The following is a 13,798-nucleotide window of genomic DNA, read 5'->3' on the forward strand; positions in this document are numbered from 1 at the left end:
ATTTCTGATGTAGTTGGTGGGATTAGCTCCCTCCATGCCTTCTGGCAGCCCCAGGATCCTGTTATTCCTTCAAGCCTGGCCTTCTGCATCCTCAGCTCTATCTTCAAGCAATTTTGACTTTTTGCTGCAGTATTTTGCCGTCAGCTGTTGCTTATGTCACTTCACCGGTGTTGACTTTCACTTGTGCCTCAAGTTGTCCCGTGCGTTCTGCCAATGTGCGCACATCTTGCCTGAACAGTCCCACATCCACTATCACTGCATCAATCTTTGCTTCCAACACTGTCTTCAATGCCGCTATGACTGCTAGTATTTGCTGATTCCCTCTGTCTAGTGTGTTTTCCACACTTTCTGCTGGTTCCGTCATCGTTCCTCCTCCTTTCGGGCTGTCTTGTACCTTGGTATATGATTCCATGGTGGTCTGTAAACCTCTTGCTTTATTGCCTTTGGCCGCCATCTGGGGTTTAGGCCCTTCCCTTCTCTCAATCTGCCTTGTATTACTCTCCACTTGCTGTGTCTGAGTGTTCTCACACTCTTTAGTTGGGAAGTCTCTTTACCCTCTGTGCGCTGTGTCAGTATAGTCTTCTGGTTTGTGCCGGTTATGGGCAGGCTTTGGTCTTAGACTCCTCAGTCTGCTTTCATGGGTTCCTGCGCCTGTCTCACCAACATACAGCTTATTCTGGGTCTTTGTTTTTGTCTGCTTTATTCTTTCCTCAGGCTACTGTGCTGCCTGCTGTGATTTTGGCAGCTTCTTCCCCACCTCTTGCTCTTTTTACCTCCCTTGCTCTTGCCAGGCACCTCTGGCTCAACATTAGGCTTTGCAGTGTTCCTCCTGGCTTCATTGGGTGTGTTTCCTCCTCTGTGTTATTGTAGGCAGGAATTTCGGGGGGGGGGGGGGTGAGGGGCGCTTTGTGCCTTTTCTTTCTAGGATATTAGTTAACCACTCGCTCATGTGGTATGCCTGGGCTGTCCCTCCATGTTCCTGAGCTGCTTTCTTTGCTCCTGGCACAGCTGATCTGGCTTCCCGAACCTATGCCTCGGCGTGCACCGCAGCGCTGCTGCCTCGCGTCTTGTGCCTCTCCCTCTTACCGGTTGTATTGGTCCTGCTGAGTCCCTTCTACTTTGTGTGCAGCACCAGGGCTACGGCGGTCGTCGGCTGTCCTAGCGGCCGGGCTACGCCTTTCTCCCAAGCGGGTCTTCCGATCTGCCTTGGCTTCTCCTCAAGAGTGCCTGCGGCTCTGTTACGTTCTGACGTCCGCCATTTTGTCTCGCCTTCTCAGTCGCACGCAGCAGGGGGATGTTTTCCGTGCACTCTTGCCGGGACTCGAAGCGCTTCACAAGTTGTTCTCGGCTGCTGCCTCTATTATATTATTTGTTCTCGGCCCTCATTCCTTAGTATACATGGCTTTTTCTTTGTATCAATGCAGGATCCAGCAGGAGCTGCAAGAAGGCACTTCCTTACTGCATATCAGTTAGCCATGCCCCCGTCCCCAACCTTATTATACTTCTGGTCTCCCTCAATTGGGCTCGGACCACTTTCGATATCGAAGACTTTTGAATGTGCGTGGCTCTCTTTACAGACCACCGTAGGACCACTTCGACTGAAAGTTCACGTTTACTCTTGCTTAATTCACTTTTGCTGTTTATTTGCTTTATAGCTTCAAATAATGTACCTTTCACTGAGACTTTTGAATGGGCTATTTCCTTTCGCCGGACCACTCCATTACTTAGTATGCCTTATCTCACAGCTGTCTTTTACTTCAAAGTGAATTCACAGGTCTGCCTTTCTTCGTGTCTCATCCGCACAAGTGCAGTCTTCACTTGTGATCTAATGTTGCAAAAATGATCAAAGGCCTTAAACTTTCACGTTGCCAAGGTGACATCTGTCCTGCTATGCATACAAGGATTGCGCAGACAACTTGGCACCATTCATCACGTCACTCATAAATAACTCATTCACTACAAATAAAGTACCAGATAATCTAATGGAAGCCTAGGTACTTTCCCTGTTAAAAAACCCTCCTTAGATCCAAATGTACCAATGAATTACAGGCCTATCACGGCTGTGCCATGCCTTCTAAATATTCTAGACCGGGTCGCATATATACAAATTCAAAAATACCTGGAAACACACAACCTGTTGGGCCTTTGACAATCGGGCTTCCGCCCAGGCCATGGCACAGAAACCGCCCTGGTTGACCTAAAAACCTAAATCGATCAGATAAGAGACACAGACGACCTGGCCATCCTTCTCCTCTTGGACCTATTGGCGGCATTTGATCTTGTTAACATCTTATACCGCCGCCTAGCTAATGATGCACATATCACAAACAACGCTATAACCTGGATTGAATCCTGCCTTACAAACCACTCTGGGAGTTTTCTCATCCACACCGGCGGCCTGCCTGCCTGATGCCGGTCACATGCGGAGTGCCTCAAGGATCATGCGTATCCCCCTGATGTACAATGCATTCACAAAGCCTCTCTTTGATAAACTTGAGAATTTGGGTGTCTCATACACAAACTATGCTGACAACCCCCAAATACTAATCCCCATCACAGGCCACTACGACACCGACACTAAAGCACTATACGCAATCTACCTCACCTTTCAAGCTTGGATGGCCCAAAACGAGTTATGTCTCAACGATGGTAAGACAGAGATCTTGATCATAGGTAGCCCAGCGAAACTTAAGAGTCTCCGACCATCCTACCAAACATTTGACATAGACGGAAACTGTATCACGGTAGCCAAAGAAGTCAAGACGCTATGAGTCTACCTCGACTCCTCACTTACTCTCTACGCCAAGTCAACACCATCACGTCGGCCTCGTTTTACACTGCCAAACCTATTACTGCCTGCAGACCTTATCTCACAGTGGAGAATCGGATCACCTTGGCTAGAGCTCTTATCCTCTGTAGGATAGACTACTGTAACGCTATCTTCACAGGCTCTTCCTCCAAAAAAATTAAACTCTAGATCGTGCAGAACAATGCTATTAGAGCAACACTTAATATCCCCAAATCAGAACATTTAACGACTACCAGAAGAAACATCCACTGGCTATCAGTCAGGGACCACGTTAAATGTAAAGTATTCTCGCTCCCCCACAAATGCATTTCCAACACTGCCCCCCCCCCCCGCTACCTGTCAAGCCTGATCTCTAAAACCCAACCAACTAGACACACCCGCTCAGCCTATGCAGGTCTACTAACCACTCAGAGATACAAAAGACAAAAAGCTGGTGGCTCGAGCTTCCCCGTCATAGCGGCCAACTATTGGAATGACATGCCTACGGAACTAAGGACCGATTCCTCATTACTATCCTTTTGCAAAAAACTAAAAACCTGGCTTGTTACTCGGGATATTAAGCACCATCCCACCTACTTGTCGGAATCCTGGTTTGCCCCCTGGACCAATAACTTGCTTTCCACATGTAGAGCTTATTCTGTTCCCGTATTTTGCCTTCTACTGGATGACTAATGAACTGACATGTAAAACTAAGCATCACCCATTCTGCACCTGTATTGTACTTCTGTACTGTATGACAAATTAACTGACATGTAAAAGCAAGTATCACCTGTAACTATATTCGTAGGTTAAAGCGCCAAGATGCCTGAGGGTTCGGCACGCTCCGTAAATGCAATAAATAAATACATTTAACACACACTGGTCTCTCAGGTTGCTTGGCAACTCACCGGCTGTGTGCGTCTTTCTTGTTTTGCTGTTTCCGATTCAAGAGTCAAGGTTATTACCACAGGCTTGGCCTCGCCTCCCCAACTCTGCCGTTCACCCGGGAGGGTCGCTGACGTCCTTGAAACACAATGCAATCTTCACTTGTGGAATCTGGCTTTCTCCACGTGTCTTTCGCAGTCTGTCGGAGGCAACAACCTCCAATAGGGAACCCTTGAAGTTTTCGGCTCGCTGCTCTCGTCCCTTGGTCCATTGCTCTGCTCTACTAGGTGTGCCTTCTTCCCGGAAGTTCTGCTCGTACTTGTGTTCCGCCTTGCTCAGTCTGTCTTTAGGTGTTGCCTTTTATTCGTGTCAGGAGAGCTAACTGGTATCAGGTGTATGCACTTAGTGTAAAGTGCCTGACCTTGCCTGACCCAATTAACTAGGCATGTCCAGTACGATGTGAGAGAGTCAGTCTGGTTACTCTCAGTCACCCTCTTCCTCGGCCCAGTGTTTGCGTAAAAAAAGGGGGGGGGTAGTTGGGACTTCAGAAAATCCTAGAAAATAGGCTGGGGTAGATGAACAAAAAAGGGGGCAATACTGTGTCTCACCATCGGCTGCCTCACCCCCACTCCCCGAAGACACCTCACCCTGGTGATCCTCCTGTACTGGTCTTCCCCCATGGTCTGTATCCAAAGGCGATGACTGTGGCCTGGCCACCTGAGAGAGGGGGAGAGAAAGAGATCCCTGGGGACTAGTGGGTGAGATGCCCTTCGGTTTCTCACAGTATTTATTTCAAAGTTCAAAGATATCTCTCACATCCAGGTTTCCCTCTGCCGGGATCAAACCTAACAACTGTTCTAATCTTGCATCTCAGTTTCTTTCTCACACTGACGCTTCTATGGCATCAAACATTTCGCGAAGACTTTTGATTGGGCAATCTTCGCTCGCCGGACCACTCTGTTACTCCGTATCTTTAATTTACCGTTGTTTACAATGCTTTGCTTTCTCTCGCATCTTATCGGCTCACGCGCAACCTTCATTTGTTTGATACTGTTGCTGTCAAGTTTCATTTAACACAGACCGGACTTTCATTGCTTTCCTCAACTCACCGACTGTGTTAATTCATTTTCGTCTTTCACGGCTTTGATCTTGAAGTCAAGGCTGATACCACAACGGCTGCTGCACCTCCCCAACTCTGCCGTTCACCTGGGAGGGTGGCTGATATCCTTTAAAGACAAAATAGGTTTGTCTCTTCTCTCTGGCTGGGCTTCCTTGCACAACCTTCAAGTCCCTCCGGAGGTAACAATCTCTCGCCGGGGTGTCCAAGGTTTCTCCACCCCTCGGTTCTGTCCCTCCGCCTGTCGCTCTGCTCAGCCTGGTTTGCGTTGCACTGGAAGAACTGCACCTTCACGTGCTTCGCCTTGCTCAGTGTGTCTGTGTTCCACCTTTTAACCATGTGGGGAGAACTAGTAGTTACCAGGTGCAGGTAATTAAGATCAAGTGCCTGACCAAGCCTGATCTTATTAGTGGGACATTTCCCATGTCTCCTCTTCCTCGGCTCAGTGTTTGTGTCGGAAAGGGGGGGAATAACTGGGAAGTTGGAATACCCTATAAAATAGCATGGACAGGGGTATTTGGAAAGGGGGGATACCATGTCTCGCCATCGGACGTTCCTCCCCCACTCCTTGAGGACCCCTAAACCAGGTGATCATCTCGCACTTATCCACCTCCAGGGTCTGAATCCAAAGGCTGTCTGTGCCCTGGCCACCCAAGTAAGGGATCCCCAGGGTCTAGGAAGTGAAACACCCTCTGGTTTTTCACACCTTTCATTTCATGGCTCATCAGGAGGAGTGTAGCACTTTTACTAGCACATTTTGGCTGCTAGTGACAACCTCTTGCAGCATGTGTTGCTGCCTGCACATTTCCGATTCAGGTTTGGAACCAACTACATTTGAGTAATGTTGTTCAGGATTCTCCTGGTCAGGTAGAAATCCCCAAATTTAAACTGGATTTTTGCTCCAGTCTTTAGAAACACTGCTTCAATAATATGAACGCTGATCCTGCCTTGCCTTGGCCTAGTTCCAGCCAACAAACTACCTTCATAAGAGGGAAAATGAAGGTGACTGTGTGAATGTATCGGTCTTCCAAGTTTGATGCCAGGCAGCACCCAACTGTGATTAATTTTATTTTTAGATTTGCGATGCAGTTTACTGGCCCAACATTTAATGGTAGTCAACCTACACATTGGTAAAAGCAGCTAAGCTATGACTGTGAGTCATAGGTCTTAATTTAATGATCTGTAGATTTATATAGTGCGGGCAGACCCCAAATGGTATTGGCACACTTGAAAGAACACTGAGTAAGGTAACCTTATTCTGTTACTAAAGAAAACAGTCATTGTATCCTCTTGTTTGTTTTTATAACATGTATATCAGTTTCCATCATTAAGTGCACTGTTGTGTAATCTGTGTTTGTGTGTTAGTTTTTCTATTAAATGTTGTAATTAATTACATTTTAAATCCTTACAGTCAAATGGCAACTTCCTCCTTGCAACCTATCGATGTCAAGCAAATACCACCCGGCTAGAACTTAAGGTACAACCTTCAAAGGATATACATGCCTTTTAGCATTTCGATTTTCTTTCCTTTTCCTAAATGATTGATGGTATCACAAACGTTTCAGGTTAATGGTTTGTTCTGTAATTTCAGCTATGTTGAGGTAAACCAAAGTCCACAACAATGCATGACATAAATAGTTTTAAACATGAGAGGCAAAATATTTTACATGCAAAATGTTTCAATGTGAAGATAACTTAACAGGATTTATTTCTAAAAGTTAATGAAATTGCTTTCCATTTGAATCAAACTGTGATTTATTGTAGGTAAATGAATGGATCAATGATTTGCCCCTTGGGTAAGTAAGCATTTCACCTTTAGTTCCGTCTACTCACATCATGCATACCGAATTTCAAAAGAAAACTGCTAAAACCAAAAGACATTTCCATCAGTTTGCCTGACCCTTAACAGAATTTGTGCTGTGCTGCAATTTGGCTATAGTATGTAGTAAACATCCCAATTAAATTCAATTGCTTATTCTAGTAAATATATCATTATAACCCTGACAGATCTGAAAGCAAAACGAACAGTTGTTTCAGAATCACATTCCAAACTTTAATGTCAAGTCAGAGAAAATTGTTATTGATGACATTGACACTTGATGCCTTTCTGTGGAATACATGGGGATGTTTGCTTATTTTATCCTGTCCCCCTTCCTTTCCACTTATTTCTGGGTGAGCACAGGAAGTTAGCTACTGCTATTAGTACTCCAGACACTCGGCCAAGCATAGGTATGACCTTGAAAGGTTTATTCTGGGCTTCAGACATAATGGAAGAAAGTAAAGTTCAAGACAAAAAGTGGTGGGCCTACTTTGCCATGGTCTTTTGTAATCTCCCAAACACCTTTAGCCCAAAAGTACTGTATACCACTCTAAGATGACCTCCTGGGTTAATGGTTCTCAGCTCAGGCTACACCCCACCAAATTCTCATGGTGAGGTTGAGAATGAAAATTTGGGAAAAGCGCACAAGAGGTTGACAGGTTCATCAGTGCCAGTAAATTTTGTCAGGCCCCAGCGCCAGATGGTCTTGGTAATCTGATCATCAAGGCTGACATCTGTCTTTGGGCAAAGTTTCTCCACCACCTCTTTAGTTTTATTACTGTAACCCAGGTTCTCCTTTGTTCCTGGCAGGACAGTATTCTAGTCACAGTTCATAAGAAGGGTGCTCCCGCTGACCCTCGAAATGATTGCCTACTGGCTATGTTGAACATTTCTTCCATGGTTTTTGCTCGGATCTTATTGGATGAATTGACAAACTGGGCAGAGGCTGGAAGCATCATCCCCTGGAACTTAACTAGTTTCAGAAAGGGCTGGTCGACTTCTGTTAACATCTTAGCCCTCACCACCATCATCGAGCTAACCTGGCTGATTCGTAAGACACCTATATATGCAGCATTTGTAGATTACAGTGCTGCCTTAGACACAGTTGACCGTGCTAGGCTATGGGGGAAGCTGGATAGCTGGGGGATTCCATCAGGCCTGCTTAAAATGATCATGATGCTACACGCTTAAATCCGTGTTAAGGTTCGGTTGGAGAGCAATGGGGGAACATCAGTTTGGATTCACACTGATGTAGCCCTGAAACAAGGCTGCATCCTAGCCCCCATCCTCTTCAATCTCTACCTTTCTGACATGGGGTTAGCTTTGGTTGATCTTAAGTGCCTTCCATCTAAGCTTGGCGATGTGGTGGTATTATAGATTGGATACGCTGGTGCCATTGTAATTCTGGACCTTACGCCAGGTGGTGTCCAAACACTGGACAACCCAAACTCCTTCTCGTCTCTCAATTCGCTCAGGGTCATTACTGCAAAAACCAAGATCATGGTGTTTGAACTTCCTCGTAGACACGCAGTTAGAATCAGTTGGAATTTGGAGGACACTCCAATTGAGGTTGTGTCCCATTATGTATATCTTGGCATTACTTTCGGAGTCAATCTTGGCGGTATGTCCCACCTGAATGGCCTAAAGGTGCGAACTGCCAGAACCCTGGGGGCTGTTTGCTCTTTAGCCAGCAGGGGAGGACGCTACTCAGTGGGAACACTGCTTAAGCTGTACACTGCGAACATGGTTTCCACATTTTGTTATGTAGCTGGGATCTAGGCCCTGGGATCACTGGGGGTTCTTACTAAGATTGAAACCAATCTGCTCAGGCGAAGTCTGAGACTGCCCTCCTATGTCCCTGCTGAAATGATTGCTCTGGAGTTTGACCTCTTCCTGATTCGAGCACAAATTATGTTAAGCAGTCTGACGCTCTACTGGAAGTTAGCTCACTCTGAGTAACACTCTTATGGGGATTTTGTATGAGGCTTTTACCACCAAGGTACCTCTCATGAAACACTCTATCATGGGAGGAATGCAGTGTCTTATTGATCAATGGCTTGGAAGTCCTCTATTCAGGAATTTCTGATGCTGGTCCTGAATCATTTCAACACCTCTTCTCCGATTGTAATGGCTTGGTTCAACTGTGCAGAAAAGGGCCCTTAGAGCAACAGGGTTTGAATCCCCTGGTTCTCCCGTTGCTCTATGGGAGTCCTACATGTCTGGCTCTCATGAGGGTCTAATTGTTTTTCTTACCAAAATGTGGAGAGAATTCTATGGTATAATAAAGATGTTCCGTAGTAACTTACTAGAAGGTCTTAATTCTATTAAAGACACAGAGGCGAGCATTATGCTTCTCTTTCTTTTATTCAACAATAAAGAAAAAAGGCTCAGCAGCAAGAAATTTGTCCACCCAAATGTGCCATGAGTAATGTGCATAAAACAGGTGCACTAAATATATAATCAGCATAGTAATATAACAGTAACATCATAACATAAAACTAAGAGTCTCTGAAGGAACTGCATTTCCCAGGGAGCTTAGCTCCAGTTCATTTAGAGGCCACCAACATGTGACCTAGTCCACCAATACTAGTCCCGATCCCCTCCATAAACAGTCCTAAACATGATGTCACTTCCTCTTTCGAGGCTGCGAACTTGGCTGTCCATAGTAGAAGATAACTGTAGCCAACTTGAAGAAGAACCTGTGTCGGGCCGTGATCAGGCGGACTTCTCTGTAGGCGCTGTCAAAGAAAAAAGGGAAAAATGTGTTTCCTGTAACTGACAACCCTAGATCCCTTATCAGGGTGGAAGAGAAATTCATGGAGTTATTCAGATAGAATACATATAAATTCCCAAAACATTAATATTTGCATTAAGTCTTTAATCAACATCAAGTAATATGCTGTTATTTTCCCGCTGGGTGGGATAATGGTCGCCTCTGTGTTTTTAATAGAATTAAGACTTTCTAGTAAGTTATTATAGAAAATCTTTATTCTATGTCAAGACCGGAGGCTCCCATTATGCTTGTTTAAAGCTTACTCACCACAATGGATGCCGGCTGATTCTACTGGTTTTAGATAGAATTGTTTGAATACTGATTCGCTTGCCTAGTCTGCCATCTTCATGATGTCTTCTAGGCGAACTCCTGCCTGAAAGGCTTTGGAGACCATGGCTCCTTTAACGGAGTGGGCTCCGAACTGCTGGGTGTCGATCTCTGCTTGAGCTAGAGTCCAGCGCACCCAGCGTGCTAAGGTCGGCGCTGATACCGCTTTGTACGGTTTCCGCAGAGCTATCAGTAGCTGCCCGTTAGGGGAAGTCCTGAGTGAAGCTGTCTTTTCTTCGTAGACTTTCAAGCATTTAACCAAGCAAAGCTTAGGTTGATCTCTAAAGGCGGGATAAGAAATCACCCTGAAATTGCACTTCGTTCTTCTATGAATATGGAATATAATGCCATCCGGAGAAAAGGCCTTGCCTGCTAAATCTAGAGCTCTGACGTCAGAGACTCTCCGGCAGAATACCAAGCAGAGTAGAGTAGTGAGTTTGCCGGATAGGGCCGTACGTGATAGTTCTTCGTTACGAGGCCATGCCAAAAAAAGGTTCAGTACTTTATTAACGTCACAAAGCTTGTCATAGCGAGCTGGAGGTGGGACGGTAAGCCTCACACCCTTGAGCAACCTGCAGACGAGGTCGTGTTCTCCTGCTGGTACTCCTTGGATAAAGGCATGACCTGCAGAAATTGCTGAACGGCAGGCATTCACTGTCCTGTAGGCAAGCCCTCTTTCCGCTAGGGATACTAGAAAATTCAAAATCTCTTCTACAGGTGCTGAAATTGGATGTAATCCTTTCTCTCGGTACCAGGAGCTCCAGATGCCCCAAGAGTTGGAATATCTCTTAAGGGTAGTAGGAGCCCAGCACTCCTCGATGAGATTGATCGCTTTGTGAGACATGCCTGGGACTCTCCATCTTGACCTGAAATCCTCCAGGCCGCTAGGGTCAGAGATCCGCTGAGGAGAGGATGACGCTGACCTGATGGATCTAGTAGGAGATCCGGAAACTGGGGTAGTAGGATTGGAGAATCCAAAGAAAATTCCAGAAGAACTGGATACCAGGTCTGAGATGTCCAGACCGGCACCATAAGGATCAGATCTGCATGCTCCTGACGGGCCTTCGCCAGGGTCCTCGCTATCATAGTGAAAGGAGGAAAGGCATACAGTATTCCCTGGGACCATGACTGCAGGAATGCGTCTGTTGCGGCTGCTGCCGGGTCTGGCCTCCAGCTGTAGAACATTGGTAATTGGGAGTTGAGTCTGGAAGCGAAGAGGTCTATGGACATTGGACCTCAGATATCCTGGAGGTGGAGGAAAATCTCTCTGTTGATCCTCCAATCGCTGTAATCTGTCGAGTGACGGGAGTACCAGTCCGCTACTACATTTGAGAGACTGGGAAGGTATTCCGCTGTAACTGAAATCCGATGATCCAGACAGAAATGCCAGAAATCCTTGGCTAATTCTGCTAGTGGTCTCGACTTGGTGCCGCCCAAATGGTTGATGTATCTTACCGCTGAGATGTTGTCCATCTTTAGTAAGATACAGCAACTTGCTCTGTCTCTGGCAAAAGAGCGCACTGCAAAGGAACCTGTAAGAAGCTCTAGACAGTTGACATGCAGATCCAGCTCCTGAGGGGACCAAGTCCCTCCTGTGGCTACAGAATCGCATCTCGCTCCCCAACCGGAGCGACTGGTATCCGACTCGATGATAATATCTGGAGCAGAGCCGAAGATGGCTCCGCCGTTCCAGGCTTCCATGTGAGTTAGCCACCAGTTGAGCTCTGTCCTCGCTTGAGACAGTGTCAGGAGTTGTGAATAAGAAAGGCTTTGCCTTAAGTGTTGGCCTTTTAGTCTTTGCAGTTCTCGATAGTGAAGAGGGCCGGGAAATATTGCTTGAATGGAAGATGAAAGGCCCTATCACTCTTGCTAGTTCTCGAAGAGAGAACATGTTCTTCTGTAAGAGCCTGCGTATGTCTCTTTTGGTAGAGTGAATCTTGGCTGATGGGAGTCGAAGTTGAGAATTCTGTGTCCACTATGAATCCCAGAAATTCCATATTTTTGGATGGAAGTAGAACTGACCTTTCCCAGTTTGAGAAAACCGAGGCTGTGTAGCAAGTTTATTGCCAATTTGGTCTGTTTCTGAACTTGCTCTTGCGAGTGGGCCATGAAAATAATGTCGTCTAGTTAAATTATGAGACGGACACCTTGTTCTCTTAATTGAGCTACTGCAGGTCCTAAGAGTTTGGTGAAAACCCAAGGCGCCGAAGAGAGTCCTAAGGGTAGACTTGTGAACACCCAATCTCGATTTCTCCAAGAAAATCTGAGGTAACTTATGTGTGCTTGATGAATCGGCACTGCGAGGTAAGCGTTTTTTAAGTCTAGGCACATAAGCCAGTCGTTCGTTCTCAGAAGATCTCTGAGCATGTGTATACCTTCCATTTTGAAATGGCTGTAAATGATGAATTGGTTGAGAGCTTTGAGGTTTATGACTGGGCGTACCTTTTGCTTCCTGCGTACCAGAAATATGGGACTGAAGAAGCCTCCCTGACTTGAGCAGGGACGAATCGCTTCCTTCTCATGAAGACCGAGTATTTCGCTGTCTAAGGCGGTTTGATCATACTGAGACATTACTATGGGAGTGGGACGACATGTCTGATGGGATGCGCGAAAAAAAACTCTAGGCGCAGACTCCGAGCTGTGTCCCTTACCCAGGCGTCTCCCGATAAGGTATCCCAAGCATTTGCAAACATTAACCTCCCTCCTATAGGTGTTGGTGGCGCTGGCGCTGTTATTAGTACACTGACCTGTAGATAGTTGTTGGGCTGGGTATCTAGCCGCTCTCCTCCAGGGACGCCCTCTTCCACGACCTCTCGAAGGGAAGAATGTGTCGGAGCGTTCTTGCCAAGAATTATGCTGGCCTCTGGATTGTTGAGGTCTCTTGTCAAAGAAGTAACGGCCGGAAGAGCGACCTCTTCCTCGTCCGGCCCTGGAGAAATCCTTGGTTGCAAATACTCTTTTTATTGAAGCCTGTGCTTTGTCCAATGCTGTGAATGTCCTGACAAATTTTGTCACCTCCTTCATAAAAGGATCTCCGAAAAGCAGGCCTTGCGCAGTTGGGCCGGATTCTGTGTCTGCCAGTTCGGTTAATTTGGCATCTATTTTGTACAGGATGCCTTTCCGTCGCTCTGTTGAAATAGCGCAACTGGCGTTTCCCAAGAGGCAAATAGCCCTCTGGACCCAACCAGACAATATTACTGGGTCGATGGGGTCCGAGGAGCTGATGGCTGCATTCACAAGATCTGAGATTTTTGCTAGTGGACCTGCTACGTCCAGTACTTTGTCCTGGCAGGACTTCCAGGCGCGATCAATACCCTTCCTAAGGTCTTTGACGTTTTACCTAGAAAGGTAATCATTTTAGAATCAAGCTCTGGAGTCAGAGCTACTTTGTCCGCAATGTCTGGTCGTGGACATTCAGCACGAAGTCTGGCCCTGACTTCCTTGTCAAGTGGCTTGCGCAGCCTAAGTTGGATGTAATTTGATGTCTTGGAAGATGGTTCCCAGTCGGTGGACCTGTGGTGTATCAAGTCTTCCGGGGTAAACATCCCTTCTGTAGGAGGTTTGTTCCCAGTTGTGTCTTTAGGGATGGGGTCTGCCACAATCCCTGACCCTCAGGGTTTTGAACCCTCTTGATGAAATTCCTCTTCTGAAGAAGAGTGGGAAAGATCAGCGTCGTAGACGCTCCTATTATGATCTTCTTCCGTGCCCTGTCCATATCCCTCTGGGCTTGAGGGTCTATCTCCCCTGATTTCTTCCTCGGGGTAAGAGGGTTGATGGGAAGGGGTTACCTTCCTATTCATGAAGGCTTGTTTCAGCCTTGAGAAGGCGTCCGTTACGGCAGCTGTGGCATTAGATGGCTGGCTTGGGGGGGTCGTAGAGCTCTTCCTCTTGCGAGCCGGTATACATCCCCCTTCAGTAAGGTGCTTCCTTTTCTGTGTTCTCTTCTCTTTAAGGTTCCTCTTAAATGGTCCTCCATAGTGTCTAGGCGATTTTGTATGGGAATGAGCATATCCGTTACAGCTTTCTTAATACTGGTCTCCACTGAGGAACCCAGAACCTTCTGTAAGCTATTAGCCATTACCACTTCAT

The 13,798-nt window shown here is 46.4% G+C and overlaps 1 protein-coding gene across 4 annotated transcripts in view; it reads left to right on the forward strand.

Annotated features, from left to right (window-relative positions):
• The window catches only part of BBS7 (Bardet-Biedl syndrome 7), a 1,458,886-nt gene that overhangs the window by 713,446 nt on the left and 731,642 nt on the right, over positions 1-13,798 (forward strand). For all 4 annotated transcript variants that reach the window (XM_069631158.1, XM_069631157.1, XM_069631160.1 and 1 more), the window contains one exon: positions 6,202-6,267. In XM_069631158.1, coding sequence (XP_069487259.1) covers positions 6,202-6,267 — 66 coding nt within the window. The remainder of the gene's footprint in view (positions 1-6,201; positions 6,268-13,798) is intronic.

The sequence above is a fragment of the Ambystoma mexicanum genome, chromosome 6q (genome assembly GCF_040938575.1).
Source record: "Ambystoma mexicanum isolate Mex_15411 chromosome 6q, UKY_AmexF1_1, whole genome shotgun sequence".
Taxonomy (NCBI): domain Eukaryota; kingdom Metazoa; phylum Chordata; class Amphibia; order Caudata; family Ambystomatidae; genus Ambystoma; species Ambystoma mexicanum.